The 15,139-nt window shown below is 39.1% G+C and overlaps 2 protein-coding genes across 4 annotated transcripts; one reads left to right on the forward strand and one right to left on the reverse strand.

Moving 5' to 3' along the window:
• The first annotated feature begins 7 nt into the window (after positions 1–7).
• On the forward strand, positions 8–11,370 carry cilp (cartilage intermediate layer protein, nucleotide pyrophosphohydrolase). Of its 2 annotated transcripts, none has more exons than XM_015031752.1 (9): positions 8–482; positions 1,908–2,063; positions 2,936–2,989; positions 3,111–3,380; positions 3,505–3,684; positions 3,779–4,084; positions 5,465–5,573; positions 6,035–6,183; positions 6,273–11,370. In XM_015031752.1, exons 2-9 carry the CDS (start codon positions 2,000–2,002, stop codon positions 8,618–8,620), a joined length of 3,480 nt encoding a protein of 1,159 aa, XP_014887238.1. In that variant the 5' UTR covers positions 8–482; positions 1,908–1,999; the 3' UTR covers positions 8,621–11,370. The 2 variants fall into 2 exon arrangements, with proteins under 2 accessions (XP_014887238.1, XP_014887237.1); XM_015031751.1 differs by lacking the exon at positions 8–482 and adding an exon at positions 1,050–1,199.
• Positions 11,017–14,932, reverse strand: eif3jb (eukaryotic translation initiation factor 3, subunit Jb). 2 transcript variants are annotated; one of them, XM_015031756.1, is made up of 9 exons: positions 14,728–14,932; positions 14,493–14,581; positions 13,600–13,666; positions 13,012–13,066; positions 12,802–12,905; positions 12,609–12,705; positions 12,242–12,400; positions 12,056–12,129; positions 11,017–11,799 (listed from the first exon to the last, which is right to left on the reverse strand). In XM_015031756.1, exons 2-9 carry the CDS (start codon positions 14,504–14,506, stop codon positions 11,671–11,673), a joined length of 699 nt encoding a protein of 232 aa, XP_014887242.1. In that variant the 5' UTR covers positions 14,507–14,581; positions 14,728–14,932; the 3' UTR covers positions 11,017–11,670. The 2 variants fall into 2 exon arrangements, with proteins under 2 accessions (XP_014887242.1, XP_014887241.1); XM_015031755.1 differs by lacking the exon at positions 13,600–13,666 and having other exon boundaries at positions 14,728–14,929.
• Positions 14,933–15,139: the final 207 nt, after the last annotated feature.

The raw sequence follows: 15,139 nt of genomic DNA on the forward strand, positions 1-15,139 counted from the left end.
AAGTCAAAAGCACCGCGAAAAAAAATCCTCCTGGATCCGTCTGTGTCCGAATTCAGGGTCTGCATCCTTCCAAGGACGGATTTGTAGGCCAATTACGTCATAGCGTGGCGACAAGGCCCGTCCGAATTCAAAGACTCCTTCAAATGCGTCCATCACATGCGTCCTTCTTTTCCCCAGATTTGAAGGATGGGTCCGGTGTATCCTTCACGGCCCACGATATCCCATAATTCATTGCGGGTTCCAACTGGGCATTCAGCAGCAGGGCCGAGCGCAAATCGTGACACCGCACCTACTAATGGCACTTCCGGTGGCAGGTGTGACACCCATAGACATCGCCTCTAGATTTTGTTTATGGTAGCTAGGAGACGGAAGAGGCTCTGGGCAGAGCCGAAAACAATGTGAGATGGACGCAGGGAATATGGATTATCGAACCAAGTGGAAATATTTACTCTAATAAGGATTATGACCATGAAACAGCAAAGGTAGGACTGGATTATGCTTTTAGCTTCGTGAAATTAACTATTTATTTTTTTCTTCTTTAGCTGCTGGTTCAGTGAGTTTTGCACGTAGCGTGGTGACTCTGGTATTGTTGGAAACGGCAGAGCTTCGGCTTTACTCTGATCGATAGTTTGTGAGGATCGGGCCACCTAGCTCTTTCACTGTTGCGTTTTTTACCGGGTATGCCTCGTTAGCATCTAATTACGTTTCTTTTTATCAAGCTGCTTCGTGTTCAGGCTGGGTGTTGTTGAGGTAGAAAATATTGTTTCTGTCATTTAGAAGAGCTTTTTCCCGATCTGTGGATATGCAATATGCCTATATTGATAAATGTATAGTATGTGTTTTCAGGTCAATCTATTAACACTTGCCTTTGTAATGTGGAGACCATGATAATTCCTCTTTTATGCCACAAACCATCTAATAATCATTTGATGCCACAGTTCTATAAGGGGAGGTGATAAAAAATCTCACGGTGCAAAAACAAAGACCTTGTGGCTAGTAGTTGAGAGAGGAGGGAGTGGTAGCAGAGGCAGAGAGGTATAAAAGCAACGGAGGAGGAGGAAGATTTTCAAGTAGAACAAGGAACCACAAGGGAAGGAGAGTAGAGTGAAAGGGAAATTTCAGAAAAAAGTTTAGAGAAGACTTTCCAGTTCAAAATATACAACTAGAAGCTCTTAAGCAAGTTTTCATTTTCAAAGCAGGTAAGAAAATATACTACTTTATTTTCTGTGTTCTGATTAATCTGATGGATTAAACTGCAGAGAAGTCAGATTATCACCATGTTGAAAGTGCTAAAAGGAACCTACTGCAAAAAATATGTAAAAAGTAATAAGTATTAATAGCATCTTCTGTAATATAAACTGTGAACATTTTGTAAATCACAATCCTAGGCTAATGTCTGACAAGCACATTTGCGTTGTTTCCTTATTTCCCTCTTTCAGCTTCATATGTAATTATTGTAATTGCATATGTAATTATCCACTGAAAAAACGTTAGAAATGAAGAAGCTACAACATGGTTGTTAATGTCCAGTTTGTCCTCCTTTTAAGTCAGCCCTTTTGTGTTTGTGTGTGGGTGTTTGGGTTGTGTGGCCAGATTTCGACAGTGGATGCAGATATGTTTGAGTGTTCCCCTGACAAATGGTGATGGCTAACACAGATGTGTAATCTGAGAGCACAGCTCTGTCCATCCAAGGTTTTATTTTTTACTTTAAAGCTCAAAGAAGAACGCTGCATTTACTGCTTTGTTTTACCAGAAACAAACTATTGTTTTTATAAATGTAATGAAGTGTGCTACCCGTTTTATGTTTTAATGCAATATTATTATCAACCTCACTCTTTTATAGGGATGTACAGTATGTGCTGAACAGTCATAACATGGAACATATTTTAACTTAATCATTCCTCCAGGTGGTTTTGCTGCCAAACATTGACTTTTTTGTGGACTTACGCATACCAGAGGAGAAAGACTGGAGGGTCCAGTGTGGCGGCAGAGTGTGAAAATGTCACATAGGTCTCTTCTCATCTTTCTGGGAATAACTGCAGCCACTGTTCTTACAGTTCAAGGTGTGACACTTAACGTTTTGTTTTATTTTGTCTCTCCAATTCATGTTTAAATGTCTTCTTTAAATTCACATATACAGAACTGCTGAAAACACCCGGCATTTCTTAGAATTTTGCAAGATTGCAATAATTCAAAGTGGTTTTTCTTAATGTCCCTTTGGCCTTTCTAAGGGGTTTTCTTTAGACTTTGGTTACATCAGCAATCATTTTCTGTACTGCTTTTATACCCAAATATGACTGTATCAACAGCAGACAAAAATATCTAAGGTTTAGAAATTTCACAAATGACAAATGACATTTCCAGCTTCGATTTCCAAAGCAAACTGAAAGCAACAGTTTAGTTGTTTAATAGAACAATGAAATAGTTTTCCTGTTTGTATGAAGAGTGAGCATTTTTGTAGCATTAACAATTTTTTAAGTGATTTTCAACAAATATTATCACTAGTTATTGAATGTCAGGACAAGCCTAAACAAAGAAGGTCCTTTTGTAACCTGTGCAGCTAATTCTGATTGCCTACTCGAAGATGTGTCTAAACCTCATTGGGCCATCATTGTCTGCAGCATCGGCATGACCAAACATTGGTGTTGGTGTCCATACATTTTTTTACCAGCTGGTAGCCCTGGCATATTTAACTCTCTCTCTCCCTTTTTCCTTGCCACAGCAGTACATTTTATTTGTGAGTCTCAACATAGCAGAGATTTATATATCCTGGCTCACACATCACATCGCTAACTTTAAACAATGGATTAGATTACCTTTAATATTTGTGAATAACTAACATCAAATATTGTTTTAGAACAGCTTACCTGGTATGTTTTTTTTAACACTCCTTACACAAAGGTATTAATCACTCACACTCATCTATACTGTGCAGGATCATGGAGAGGAGACAACAAAGAGTCTAATCCTGCAGTCTACCACTCCAATGGTGGGTTAATAAAAAAAAACTAACCTGAAGTTTTAAACTGTGTATTGTTGGTTTGATGTATTGTTAAACTATGATAGATAAGCTAAACATATCTTTCTTTCTGTAAACTCCACATGTCTAGACAACTTTGAGTGGACCACATGGTTCAACGTTGACCACCCAGGAGGCCGAGGAGACTACGAGCAGCTGGACGCCATTCGCTTCTATTACCGTACCAGAGTGTGTGAGACTCCGCGCGCAATTGAAGCTAGAACCACCGAATGGGTACCAGCCCGGGAAACTGGGGAGGTGGTGCACGCAGATCCAACTGTAGGATTCTGGTGTCTCAATGAAGAGCAAAGTCCTGGAAGCAACTGCTCAAACTACGCAGTTCGCTTTCTCTGTCCAAAAGGTTTGCACACTTAGAAACTAAAGACTTTAAACATTTTATTTTATTGTGGGTTTTTTTTCCCCCTATTACATATAGCAATAATAATATTAGTTGAACAATAATTTGCGTAATTTTATTTTACCAGAAAGAAGTGTAAACACTCAGGGAACCTGGGGTTTATGGTCAAACTGGAGCCCATGTCCTGCTCTCTGCGGTCAAGTAGGTGTGCAGCTTCGCCATCGAAACTGCAAGTCTCAATCAGTAACTTGCAATGGGCCTAAAATAGAGGGAAAACCATGCAACGGACCTGAGTGCGTCAAGACGGGTAATAGAGTCACACAAACCATCCTGCAAATGTCTTCACTTGGACATAAACTAATGTGAGAGGAGCTAATGTTTGTGTTTGCTCTCCTTTCTAGATTGTTACCTGCACTGCGTGATTGGGAGAGTGAATGCTGACTGTGATGCTTGCATGTGTGAAGAGCACGTCCTTTTGGGATCTGTGCGAAGCGCCGGTGGTCTGATTGCTGAGGGAGCAGCAATCCTTCGCTCAGGCAAACTCCTCACCCTCACAGACCACAATGGACACTTTAGAGTTCCTGGAATATGCCCAGATGGCAACACAACACTGACAGTCAGCCTGCTGGGTCACGCAACTCTTGATGTTGTTGTGCCCCTCACCACTGAGCGGACCTCAGTTCTCAGTGTGCAGCTGAAGAGAGCAGGTGTGGATTGTATAGTCGAACAAGTCCTTTATTGCATAAAGATGAAATCAGATTTATATAAAACATATAGGAAAGTTACGTTCTCCCTTTCTGACACGAAATCTGACACTTATGCTTTAGGTTACTAATGTTTACGAATGTTATTTCTGGTTGCCCAGTGTCAGAATAATGACAAATATTTTTTGCTTTTTTCATATATATTAGATTACACACACTCTTATTCCTATTTCTTTTTAAAAATGTAATTGAGGCACACCTGTGAATGCATTTCAAGGGAACACTTTAACGGTTTCCTTTGGTGATTTATTTTGGAGAAAAAAAATAATCAACTAAGATATCAGGATAAAAACTGTGGCCCTCCACAAGTCTGATTCATTCTTCTGTAAAATCTGTTGAAAAATGCAAGTATTAACACTGCGGTGAATGTCTATATGTCCATACCATTCAGAAAGTAGATAGGTTCTGTGACCCTGAGATGTATGTATTTTGGTGCAAACTGTGCATAAAAAACAGAACAAAAGCAAAAGGGCTTGTGAACGCTCATACTGAATCTGTTAAGACAGCGTTATGATTCATACGTTCTGTATCGAGATGGTAGGAAAAGCCAGTCAGTGAGCAGGAAGTCATTAATGGTAAATGATACATAGCCTGTACTTATATACCACTTCAGCTGGTCCAAAGAACCCAAAAACGCTTTACGTACATTTAATCATTCACCCATTCACATTCAGATTCACACACTGACTGCGGTTATCTACATTGTAGCCACAGTTACCCTGGGGCAGATTGAGAGAAGTGGGAACTCTCACTACCACCAGCAACGAAGGCAGGTGAAGTGTCTTGCCCACAGACACGGCGACTGAGATCACAATTACCCCAAAAGCAACATGTATGGACAGAAGGGAGTTTGCAAATGCACTCAGGAAAACAAAATATAATTTCCCTGTGCTTTGGAGACACTAACCTAAGTCTGGCCAAAATTATCACTGTTGTATTTGAAGGAAACAGGGAAAAAGGTCCAAGCCTGAGAAAAACGACCCTAAATATGAAGAAGTACAGGGTTGGCAGCAACACATTCTGTGGGTGTTCTGCAGCACAAAGGATGAGCGCACTTCAAAAAAATAGATGGCATCTTGAGAAAAACATTATAAAACATTACGTGGAAATACTAAAGCAACTTTTGAAAGTGGGAAATGTTGAAAAAAAAGGATCTTACTCCTTATTCTGATAAACACAAAAGATTTAATTATTCCTTACTAAATGTCAGACAAGGAGAAAAAAAAAAAGCTACATATATTGTAACTGTTTGTATACTGCCACTGAAATTTAAATAAGCCATGGAACATTTCTACTTCTTTTTTTTTTTTTTTTTTTTTCCAGAAAAGCTTCATGTCTTAAGCAACCAAGAGAATAAAGCCAGGAGAGAAGGACAAAGTGCTGCCTTCTGCTGCAAAGTAGCTGGAACACCACAGCCTAACAAGTACCAATGGTAAGAACTCAACTCAGATACACAACTCTAGTTCCTAGGTCCCTGCCCAGGGAACTTTACATAAGATAAAATGTTATTCTCCATAGAAATGGAAATTCTGTTTACATAATCTGTCAGATGCCTCAACACATATCACACAACACCATAAACATGATTATAATAATAATAATAATAATAATAATAATAATAATAAAACAACTAATATGTAATTTAAATTAAGCGAATAGTAACTATGAGCAGTACTATTACACAGGGGGAGCTAAAAACATATTTTTCACAGGTGTAGACATGAGCAAGAAATTAGTCTTGGGTGAAGGTAAATGGGATAGAAATGAAAAGTAATGTTTCTGTCTTCACAAACTACTGTTAGCTTCGCAGCACATCTACTATAGCATTTTTTGCACTAAATTTAAACTTTATCACCTTTTCTATTATTTTTTGCTATTTGCGTGAACCAACAGGTTTCATGACAATATTCTTATGGAAATGCAATCCGAGAGCACGCTGGTCCTGAAAGATTTACATCCAGAGCAAGCTGGAGAGTACTACTGCAGAGCAAGTGGGCCGTCCGGCGCCGTTAAGTCCAAACCTGCCACTCTAAAAATCATAGGTTTGTCCTTGACAAAATAACTGAACAAGCATCGATAGAGTAGGTCTTACGATATTAACATATGTTTTGTCCGTACATTTCATATACAGGTAGAGAGGAGCATTCATGCAACCCCACGCCTGAATCTCACCTCATTCGCCTTCCACATGACTGCTACCAAAACAGCACAAACTCCTTTTACTACGATGTGGGCAAGTGCCCTCCAGGCACATGTGCTGGACAGCTGGACAATGCCATCAGGTGCAAAGACAATGTGGCGTACTGCTGTGGCGTGGCAAAGATGGAAGAGAGACAGCTGACGTGCCAAGGCTACCAGTTGCCCACCATGGTAGTGACAGAGTGTGGCTGTCAGAAATGCGTGGACACCCAGGCTGTTGTTTATGGTCGTGCCATTGCTGCAGACAATGGTGAGCCAATGAGGTTTGGCCACATCTTCATGAATGGAGTCAGAATCAGCCGCACAGGCTACAAAGGCACCTTCTCTGTCCAGGTTCCCCCAGACACTGAAAGACTGGTGTTGACTTTTGTTGACAACATGCAAAAGTTTGTCAATACCACAAAGGTGCTTCCATTTAACACAAAAGGAGGAGCTGTTTACCACGAAATCAAAGTTCTACGAAAGAAAGCTCCTGTGACCATCAGCTCCTCAGAAACTAACACTCTAAATCTCGGGGAGGTGGAAGGCCAGGAAGCGATGGTCCAAATCCAGATTCCCCCTCATTCTTTCTACAAGGAGAACGGAGAAGTCTTTACCGGTAATGTCAATGCAAGTGTTACATTCTTAGACCCGAGAGATGTCACTACTGCTGCTGCTGCTTCAAGTGACCTTAATTTTATAGGAGGCGAAGGTGATATGCTTCCACTGAGAACCTACGGCATGTTTTCAGTTGACTTTAGAGGTGAGGAAAATAATGAGCCTCTAAACGCTGGCGAGGTTAAAGTATTCTTGGACTCGGCTCAGGTGAAGATGTCAGAGCACCTCAGCAACATGAAGCTTTGGTCACTGAACCTTGAAACTGGCCTGTGGGAGGAAGAAGGGAGTCTGCAGCTAGATAAGAGAAGGAGAGGCAAAAGAGAGGAGAGAACATTTTTGATCGGAAACATGGAGATCAGAGAGAGGCGTCTGTTTAATCTCGACGTCCCTGAAAATCGCAGATGCTATGTCAAAGTGAGAGCTTTCCGCAGTGAGCGTTTCATGCCCAGTGAGCAGGTAGAGGGAGTTGTGGTGAGTCTCATAAACATGGAACCAACAGCTGGCTACTCCTCTAATCCTCGTGCCTGGGGTCGTTTTGACAGTGTTGTCACTGGCCCGAATGGAGCTTGTCTTCCAGCCTTCTGTGATGAGCAAAAACCTGATGCTTATTCTGCATATGTGATGGCTAACCTTGGAGGAGAGGAACTAGAGGCTGTGTCGTCTGCCCCTAAACTCAATCCCAGCCTTGTTGGAGTGCCCCAGCCTTACCTTAGAAAACTAAACTACAGGCGAACAGACCACGAAGACAGCAGAGTAAAGAAGACTGCGTTTAGTATCAATGTGGCAAAACCAAGTCCTAACGCAGCTGAGGAGTCTAATGGACCAGTATATGCATTTGAAAAGCTGAAGGAATGTGAAGAGGCCCCATTTAGTGCTGCACACTTCAGGTTTTCAAGAGTTGAAGGAGACCGTTATGATTACAACACTGTGCCATTTAATGAAGATGACCCAATGAGCTGGACAGAGGATTACCTGAGTTGGTGGCCTAAGCCCATGGAATACCGTGCCTGCTACATCAAGGTTAAAATCAACAGTCCGCATGAAATCAATGTAAGGTCTCGTAACATGGGTGGCACCCATCCAAAGACAGTAGGCCAGCTGTACGGTCTCAGAGACACTCGCAGCATTCGTGATATGGAACAGGCAAATGTTTCAGCAGTGTGTCTGGAGTTCAAGTGCAGTGGCATGCTGTATGATCAGGACCGTGTGGATCGTACCCTGGTGAAGGTGATTCCTCAAGGTAGCTGTAAGAGAGACCATGTGAACACGATGCTTCAAGATTATCTGGTGAACCACCTACCTCTAGCTGTCAACAACGACACCAATGAGTTCACCATGCTGGCACCTCTCGACTCTCTTGGCCACAACTATGGAATCTACACAGAGACGGAACAAGATCCACGCACAGCAAAAGAGATTGCACTTGGGCGCTGCTTTGACGGCACTTCTGATGGCACGTCTAGGGTCATGAAAACCAACGAGGGTGTGGCGTTAAGCTTCAGCTGTGGAGATCGTGAAGTGACACGTCAGAGTATCTTTCAAGCTATGCAGAGCTCCCAAAGTCAGATAGTAACAAGTGTTGCGAGAGGAGACAACAGGAAAACCAGACGTCGACAAAGGGCCAACACACTCCGCAGGAGCGGGAAACGTAGCGCCAGAAATCCCACAGGAGGAAAAAGATAAATGACTCTGAAGTTCATGTCTGGAAATAAGACACTGAAGCAGTTTTTGATGTTTAAGTAATTTACCAAAACATATTCAAGTTGCAGTTATACTTTATAATAAAAGTGGTCAAAGATTTAAAACCTAAACCTTCAATATTGGTGTATCAACATCCAAATTGGACGAGTGATTTAGGAGTTATAGCTTTTCAAATATATAAAGCCCCCTTTCTAGGAGCTCACTTACAAATGTTCAATTACATTTGTCCAAATGTAATTGAACAAATTTGCATAAAACAAATAAACTTCAATTTTTAATACGCCGCCTGAAGTCTGAAACATTTCCCTGAACACTGTATGTCTTCAATGAAAGTAAATCAGCACTTTACTGTAGTATGTCGATCTTTGTGGCATCAGTTAATGAAATACAGCTGCAAATTTACACATTTACCAGTTTACAAATTTTCACCTGTTTACTTTTAAAGTTTCTGTGTTATTTTTGCAGTTTACTTTAGGACATTCTTCCATATAGTCAATCTCTTTGTAATCAACATTGTTGCACTTAGCTAAATCAAATTAGACATTATAAATTTCTGAGTGGCCCAATGGCATTTCAAAGTGTTTAACTCTCTTTATATACTCTACTTTTTATAGCCAAAGCACCAAGCAGCACATTCAACATATTCCAAAGAATCCATATAGTTTCTTTCTTCTTGCTCTTTTAGTTTCATCTAACCCAAGAGAGTTACTTAAAGACTCACCCAACTTGAAAGGCCGAATCTGGCAATAATAAATTAAAAACTTAAATGATCATTTTGATTTTTTGTTGGTGTGCAGAGAATTTGAGCAGTCAGTGTCACATGTGCAGTAGGTAGAGGTTTTGATCATCAAAAACAAGTTGGATTGTTCAGCCTTGGGGCAATTTCAAGATTTGAGTCATCTGAAAAATGCCATGTTTTAACAACTAACAATATGTTTCTTACCTAAGTTATTACAAGTTAATAGATACTTATGTAGCTTGTCAGTTAAAAGATTTACAGTACATTTACTTGAAACACCAAGAGCTAATACACTTTGATATCACCTTCCAGGGTTTACAACAACTGTACACTGGTTTAGATTCTCAGTCACCTAGAACATGCCAATCCTAAATACCGAAATAGAAAACCACTTGATTTTTTTTTCTTATTTTTTTAAAGATAACACACCTCTCATCCAACAGGTTTCTTCAATTCTGGAAAACTGATACAACAGTAATCTAATTGCAAATGTTCAAGTAGTTCCTGCAAATAAGAATTTCTTCCCTCAGAGATTCTCATTGGTCAAGTTAACACATTTCCTTGTATTTGTTTTGTTAAACATAACTGGAACAAATCACAAGGTACTTTTATGCAAGTACACAATCAAAGCAAAATTGACACTTTTATGCAAATAAACATTCAAAACAGCAGTGCGAGTGCATCAGTATTTTAAAAACAGGCTATGCATTACTGGATTTATTTAAATGCATCAAATCTGATTTGAGATTGACATTACACTAGCCGTTATCAAGTTTAGCTACTTACCATACCTAAACTGCTGATTGCTCATTATCCCTTTTAAGTTTTAATTTTAATGTTACTGTTGTGTATATTTGTCTTTTTTCTAAATTGGGAATCTTATGATGAAAATCCAACATGTTTTGCAGCCATCCTGGATTGGTTTTAAGAGCCATCAACAATCTCAGGCTCAGTTGGCCCAATCGTTCACTGGGCATGAGCTCGTTTTTGTACCTGCCAATTTTTTTTTTCTGTTACTAACCACAAGCATATCCAGTTTGTCAAACGTTTCAGCTTTAGCTGAATATTTTGGCAACCTGGGAAGCCCTGAACGGTTTTTTTTTAATCACTACTGTCAAATGTGACAACATTGTACAACAGGTAGGTGCCAATCACACTCTTATTGACGTCAGATTTTGTTCATCAAATATGAATGGACATTTCTTTCAGGTTCTGTTTATGCACATTAAGAATGACCAACACACAATTTGCTCTCCTGACCAGTCATTTATTAAATTAAGATGCTTAAAAAACAGATGTCATATTTTCAAAATTGCATGTATCGAATCGTCTGTGTAAGATTGGAACTGGTCATGAGCTAGAGCAGAAAAAGGAGAAAGATGCCCCTTTCAACGAACTGAAGCCCATAAGACATGTGGAGCCCATGAGCCTCCGCTCCTCATCAGAATTGACAAGCCTGCAGAAGCAACAATTAGAGACCAGTTGCAGCAAGTTACTCCATTTGCCTGATTTGTTGGTTTTCTGCATTAGTAAAACTCAAATTAGTAAGTTACATTTCTGTCATGCAAAAGAAAATACTTTTAAGCATCGTTTGCTCCATATTTTCAAGGATATTCCAGAGATGTATCGAGAATGGCTGTGAGGTTTTAAAGTCACATTTATTATTCTCTATCCCTTTTATCATATATTGAATGTCATGTGCACTCTGTAAAATTACCACTACTCATATGTTGTGCCGTTCTCAAATAACCCACAATGCAACTGTTCCAGAGATGAATAATAAACTGAATAATTGTTCTGCATTTGGCAACCCAAGAGATATTAACTATATACATTTTTCCTGTAAAAGATCTAACCACACTTCAGTGCGATCTATAATACATGACATTCTGGTTTAGGAATTTGCATAGAACCTTGTTTCTATGTCACTTTACTTACAACTGCTGTACTGCCATTTTAACAGGAGCAACATTTATTTAAAAAAAAAAAAAAAGCCCTGCAAAAATCAGGCAGCAGCAGTTACAGATGTATTCTTCTTTGAAGCTGGGTCACACAACAGATTCCACATGATCGTGTGCGAGTTGAGGCTGAATGAGACGGAAAAGGCCATTCTGTACATTAAGAGTGCTGAGACTGGATGCTCCCAGGTATAGTCCCTCTGGTAACTGAAGCAAAAATGAAAGGGGCGGCACATAGTTCAGATTTCCCAGGATGGCACTGGACAGCATGGGAAGGTACAGCTGTACTTTTGATGGTTAAGAAGGAGGGGAGGAAAGTAGTAAAGGAGCCTATGTCACATGAAGTCCTCGTAGTCCTGGGCATAACCGCCGTCAAACTCTGCATAGTCAAGGTCGTCTCTCATCTGTGCTTTCAGTCCACCTCCAGGTACAACCCCTTTCTTCTTCTTCTTTCCTTTGTTTTGCTGAGAAGAAAAAAAATATATGACTTAAATTATATGGAACATTTTTAGAAAGTCTTCCAACTACACTTTACATGAGAACTAAACTAAACAATGACACATCATAAAGAATATTAAAATTTAGACTGCGTATAAACAATCAAAATACAACATATTCCCATTAACTGTATGAACACGACGCACCAAACTGGAGTAGATTAACAGCACCCCCTGCTGCCTAAAGCTTTATTCAAATTCAAAAGAAAAACATAAAACTTACCTTTTCTTGTTTCTGTTTTTCACTAAGTAGGACTGAAAGTGAACTACTGATTTTCTTCAAGTCATCTACTTCCACTGTAAAAACAAAAGAAAACAATAACTCTAGAGTTTGATTTTTTTTTTAAAGAAAGGCACCAATATTCATTTAATGATACTGTTGGAAATATTGATAAAGTTGTTTTCTTACATGAAATACAAAGTTCCCGAAACAATGAATCCAAGAAACTTGAATAATGGACTGATTTTTCAAACTGAGTTATCTTTTCTTTCAGCAATTTTTCAAATTCTGTGAATTCTTCTTTGGAGGATGGACACATGGCATCAATTCCTGCGACAGTATTAACACCTACAAAAACAAGAACAAGGTTTTAAAATGTATGAAGTCAAAGAGTAAAAGTGCTATTACAGTACAGCACATATTAATTAAATGTGCACCAACATATCATTAGATACCCACATTTAAGAGGATTTTGGGTGCTCAAGCTCAAGTCATCCTTAAAAACATTCAGAAAGCAGTAAGAAGTTAAATCCCAGAATATGGGGTCATCTCCTACCAAAAGCATCTTTTGCTAGCTCCAAGTCTGCATCTTCCTGTAGTTTCTTGACTCTTAACTTCTCTGTGAGTTGTTCCTCTGGAGTAGGTTCTTCAGGCTAGAATAACACAAACCAAACGTAAAGTCATATTTAAAAAAAGGCAAAAAATAAAAATAAAAATGTCCCTTTCATTTGTTGTGCAATGACACTTACTTTCTCCTCCATCTCCCTTTTCAGTTCTTGTTGTTTCTTCCTTAGCTGATTTTCCTTCTCTTTAATCTTTTCAGTCAACCTTTTCTTTTCAGAAACTTTTGTTTCTGGGAAAAATTGCATGTGTAACATTTAGTTTTGAAAACAAAGTTGAAAGTTAAAATTAAAAGGACACATATAATGTTCAACAATCATACAAATTTAAAACCTTACCTGTCTTCTTCACCTCTACTTTTTTCTCCTCTTCATCTTCATCATCCCAGTTATCCTGTAGACAAATAAAAATTACATTGTTAAAAAGATTGTTTTTTTTTTTAAATAAGGTCATAATAACTTTCTTGATAAAGGCATTGGTGTAAAGTCAACAATTCATTCAGAACATCAAATGGAACAAATTTGAAGATTATATAATTACAAATTTCTATGGGATATGGCATCCTTTGTTGAATCATACCAGACTCTCTGTTTAAATTGTTAATAGATAAATGTCAAGGAGAAAGTAAAATTTAAGTCAAAAATAATGTTCTTTGCTTCTATCTACTTTAATGTCCACTTCACTTTCCATTTATGCAAAATTTTATTGTACCAAATACAAAATAAAACTCTTGAAATTATGAGACAGATTGATTAAATAAATTAAACTAATTATTTATCAATCAATGAGGTTGTCTTACTTTAAAGATAATGCACATGATCTCTCAGATACTACTATAGGGATGACTACTGTAGACAAATGTTTTTCTCTTTACACCGTAATCTGTATTCTAAACCTAGAAAATACTACAAGCCAAAAAAGACAACCTGGAAACCCTGACGCCATATGTGACCGACAACAATTGACTCTGCCAGCTCTTTCCTAACGAAGTTTCTGGAAAGAAAACAAGCCAACATTACTGCAAGGACCAACTGTAATCCTCTGTGTCTGCAACTTAACATCGGCTTATATCTTTATAAAACCAAAAAGCTCCCCGTTGTTTCGTAAAGTTTTGGCCTAGTTCTTACTTCAGTTGAGTCATCAACCCACTGGATGATTTCCTCTGAGGCTAGAGTTTGTTAGCAAGCTAGCGATGCCGCATGCTGAACGTGACTCAAGCTGGAGGAATTCAAACTGAACCGGACACCTTCCTCCAAATATGTAATGTAAATACATTAGCCAAAATAAGAAACTTTTGTCACCTCTCACTAAACATTTTAAAAACACGACAAAACTCGGACTGTCAAAAGTTGAATCTCACTTTTAAAAGCAAGCGAACTTAGTAATAAGCAGAATGCTAATAGCTAATTGGCCCGTTAAAATGCTAGCTTGTAGCTAAGCAATTGAAATTTACCCAAAGAGTTTCATCACTATAAGGAACTCCCACACAAAAATTGTATTTTTAATCCTATGTGACCAGTTGATATGTTAACAGCAGGCGTATAAGCAGTATGTTTTAACTCGAACAGTGGCCTCTGGCTAGCCGAGTAACAGGCTGTCTTTTAGAGCCACATGAGTTAGCCGTCAGCTAGCACAAAGCTAACCCGAGGTTCGGGTTGACAGGGAGAAAGGAGCCGCGCAGAAGCATGGCGTAACAGCCGGGAAGATAATATTTCAATTAATCGACAAATAACCCGGAATTCCACACCAAATACTCCCCAATCCAACTTCGCAAATGTAACGAAACCCAAAACGACATACACGAATCATGTTAAATTACCTTAACGTCTTCATCTTCGTCCTCGCCTTCCCATTTGTCCAGCACTGCCGCCTTTTTAATCGGCTCCTCCGGCTCGAAGTTGTCAGCGTCTGTAAAGCCAACAACATAATATTCGTCAGGCCAATCCACATCTAACGACGGAGTTTTACAACAGCAGAATGTTGGGCTGTCTAAACAAAGTCTGCTAAAAGCGAATGATGTACATATAGATGTCCTTCCTAAGTTAGTTTCTCACCCCAGTCCGCCATGTCGGCTGTGTTGGTTGTGTTTGACAGGCTCGCAGTAAAGTCAGCGCTGCAGCCCGTTGGCTGGCCACACTCAGAAACTGCTCCCACGTTCTGGACGTCACTCCCGGATTATCTTCCGTCACCACTTCCCCAGTGCGCTACCCTTCACTACCTGAAACGACACAGACCTGGTAGGCACGGATAACATGAAATCCACCCCGCTTCGTCATATTAGTGAAAAAAAATAAATAAATAAATTATGGAACGGATCTCATAGTTACTATTGAGACCGCCTTAAACATTTGGGTTATCATTTCGATTTGAGCTCAAAAATAAGACAATAGTAAAACATAATCCCCTCTAAAACAGTTTTATATATATATATATATATATATATATATATATATATATATATATAAA

This window comes from Poecilia latipinna, unplaced genomic scaffold (assembly GCF_001443285.1).
Source record: "Poecilia latipinna isolate Pla-1442-1.1 unplaced genomic scaffold, P_latipinna-1.0 Scaffold216, whole genome shotgun sequence".
Lineage (NCBI taxonomy): Eukaryota > Metazoa > Chordata > Actinopteri > Cyprinodontiformes > Poeciliidae > Poecilia > Poecilia latipinna.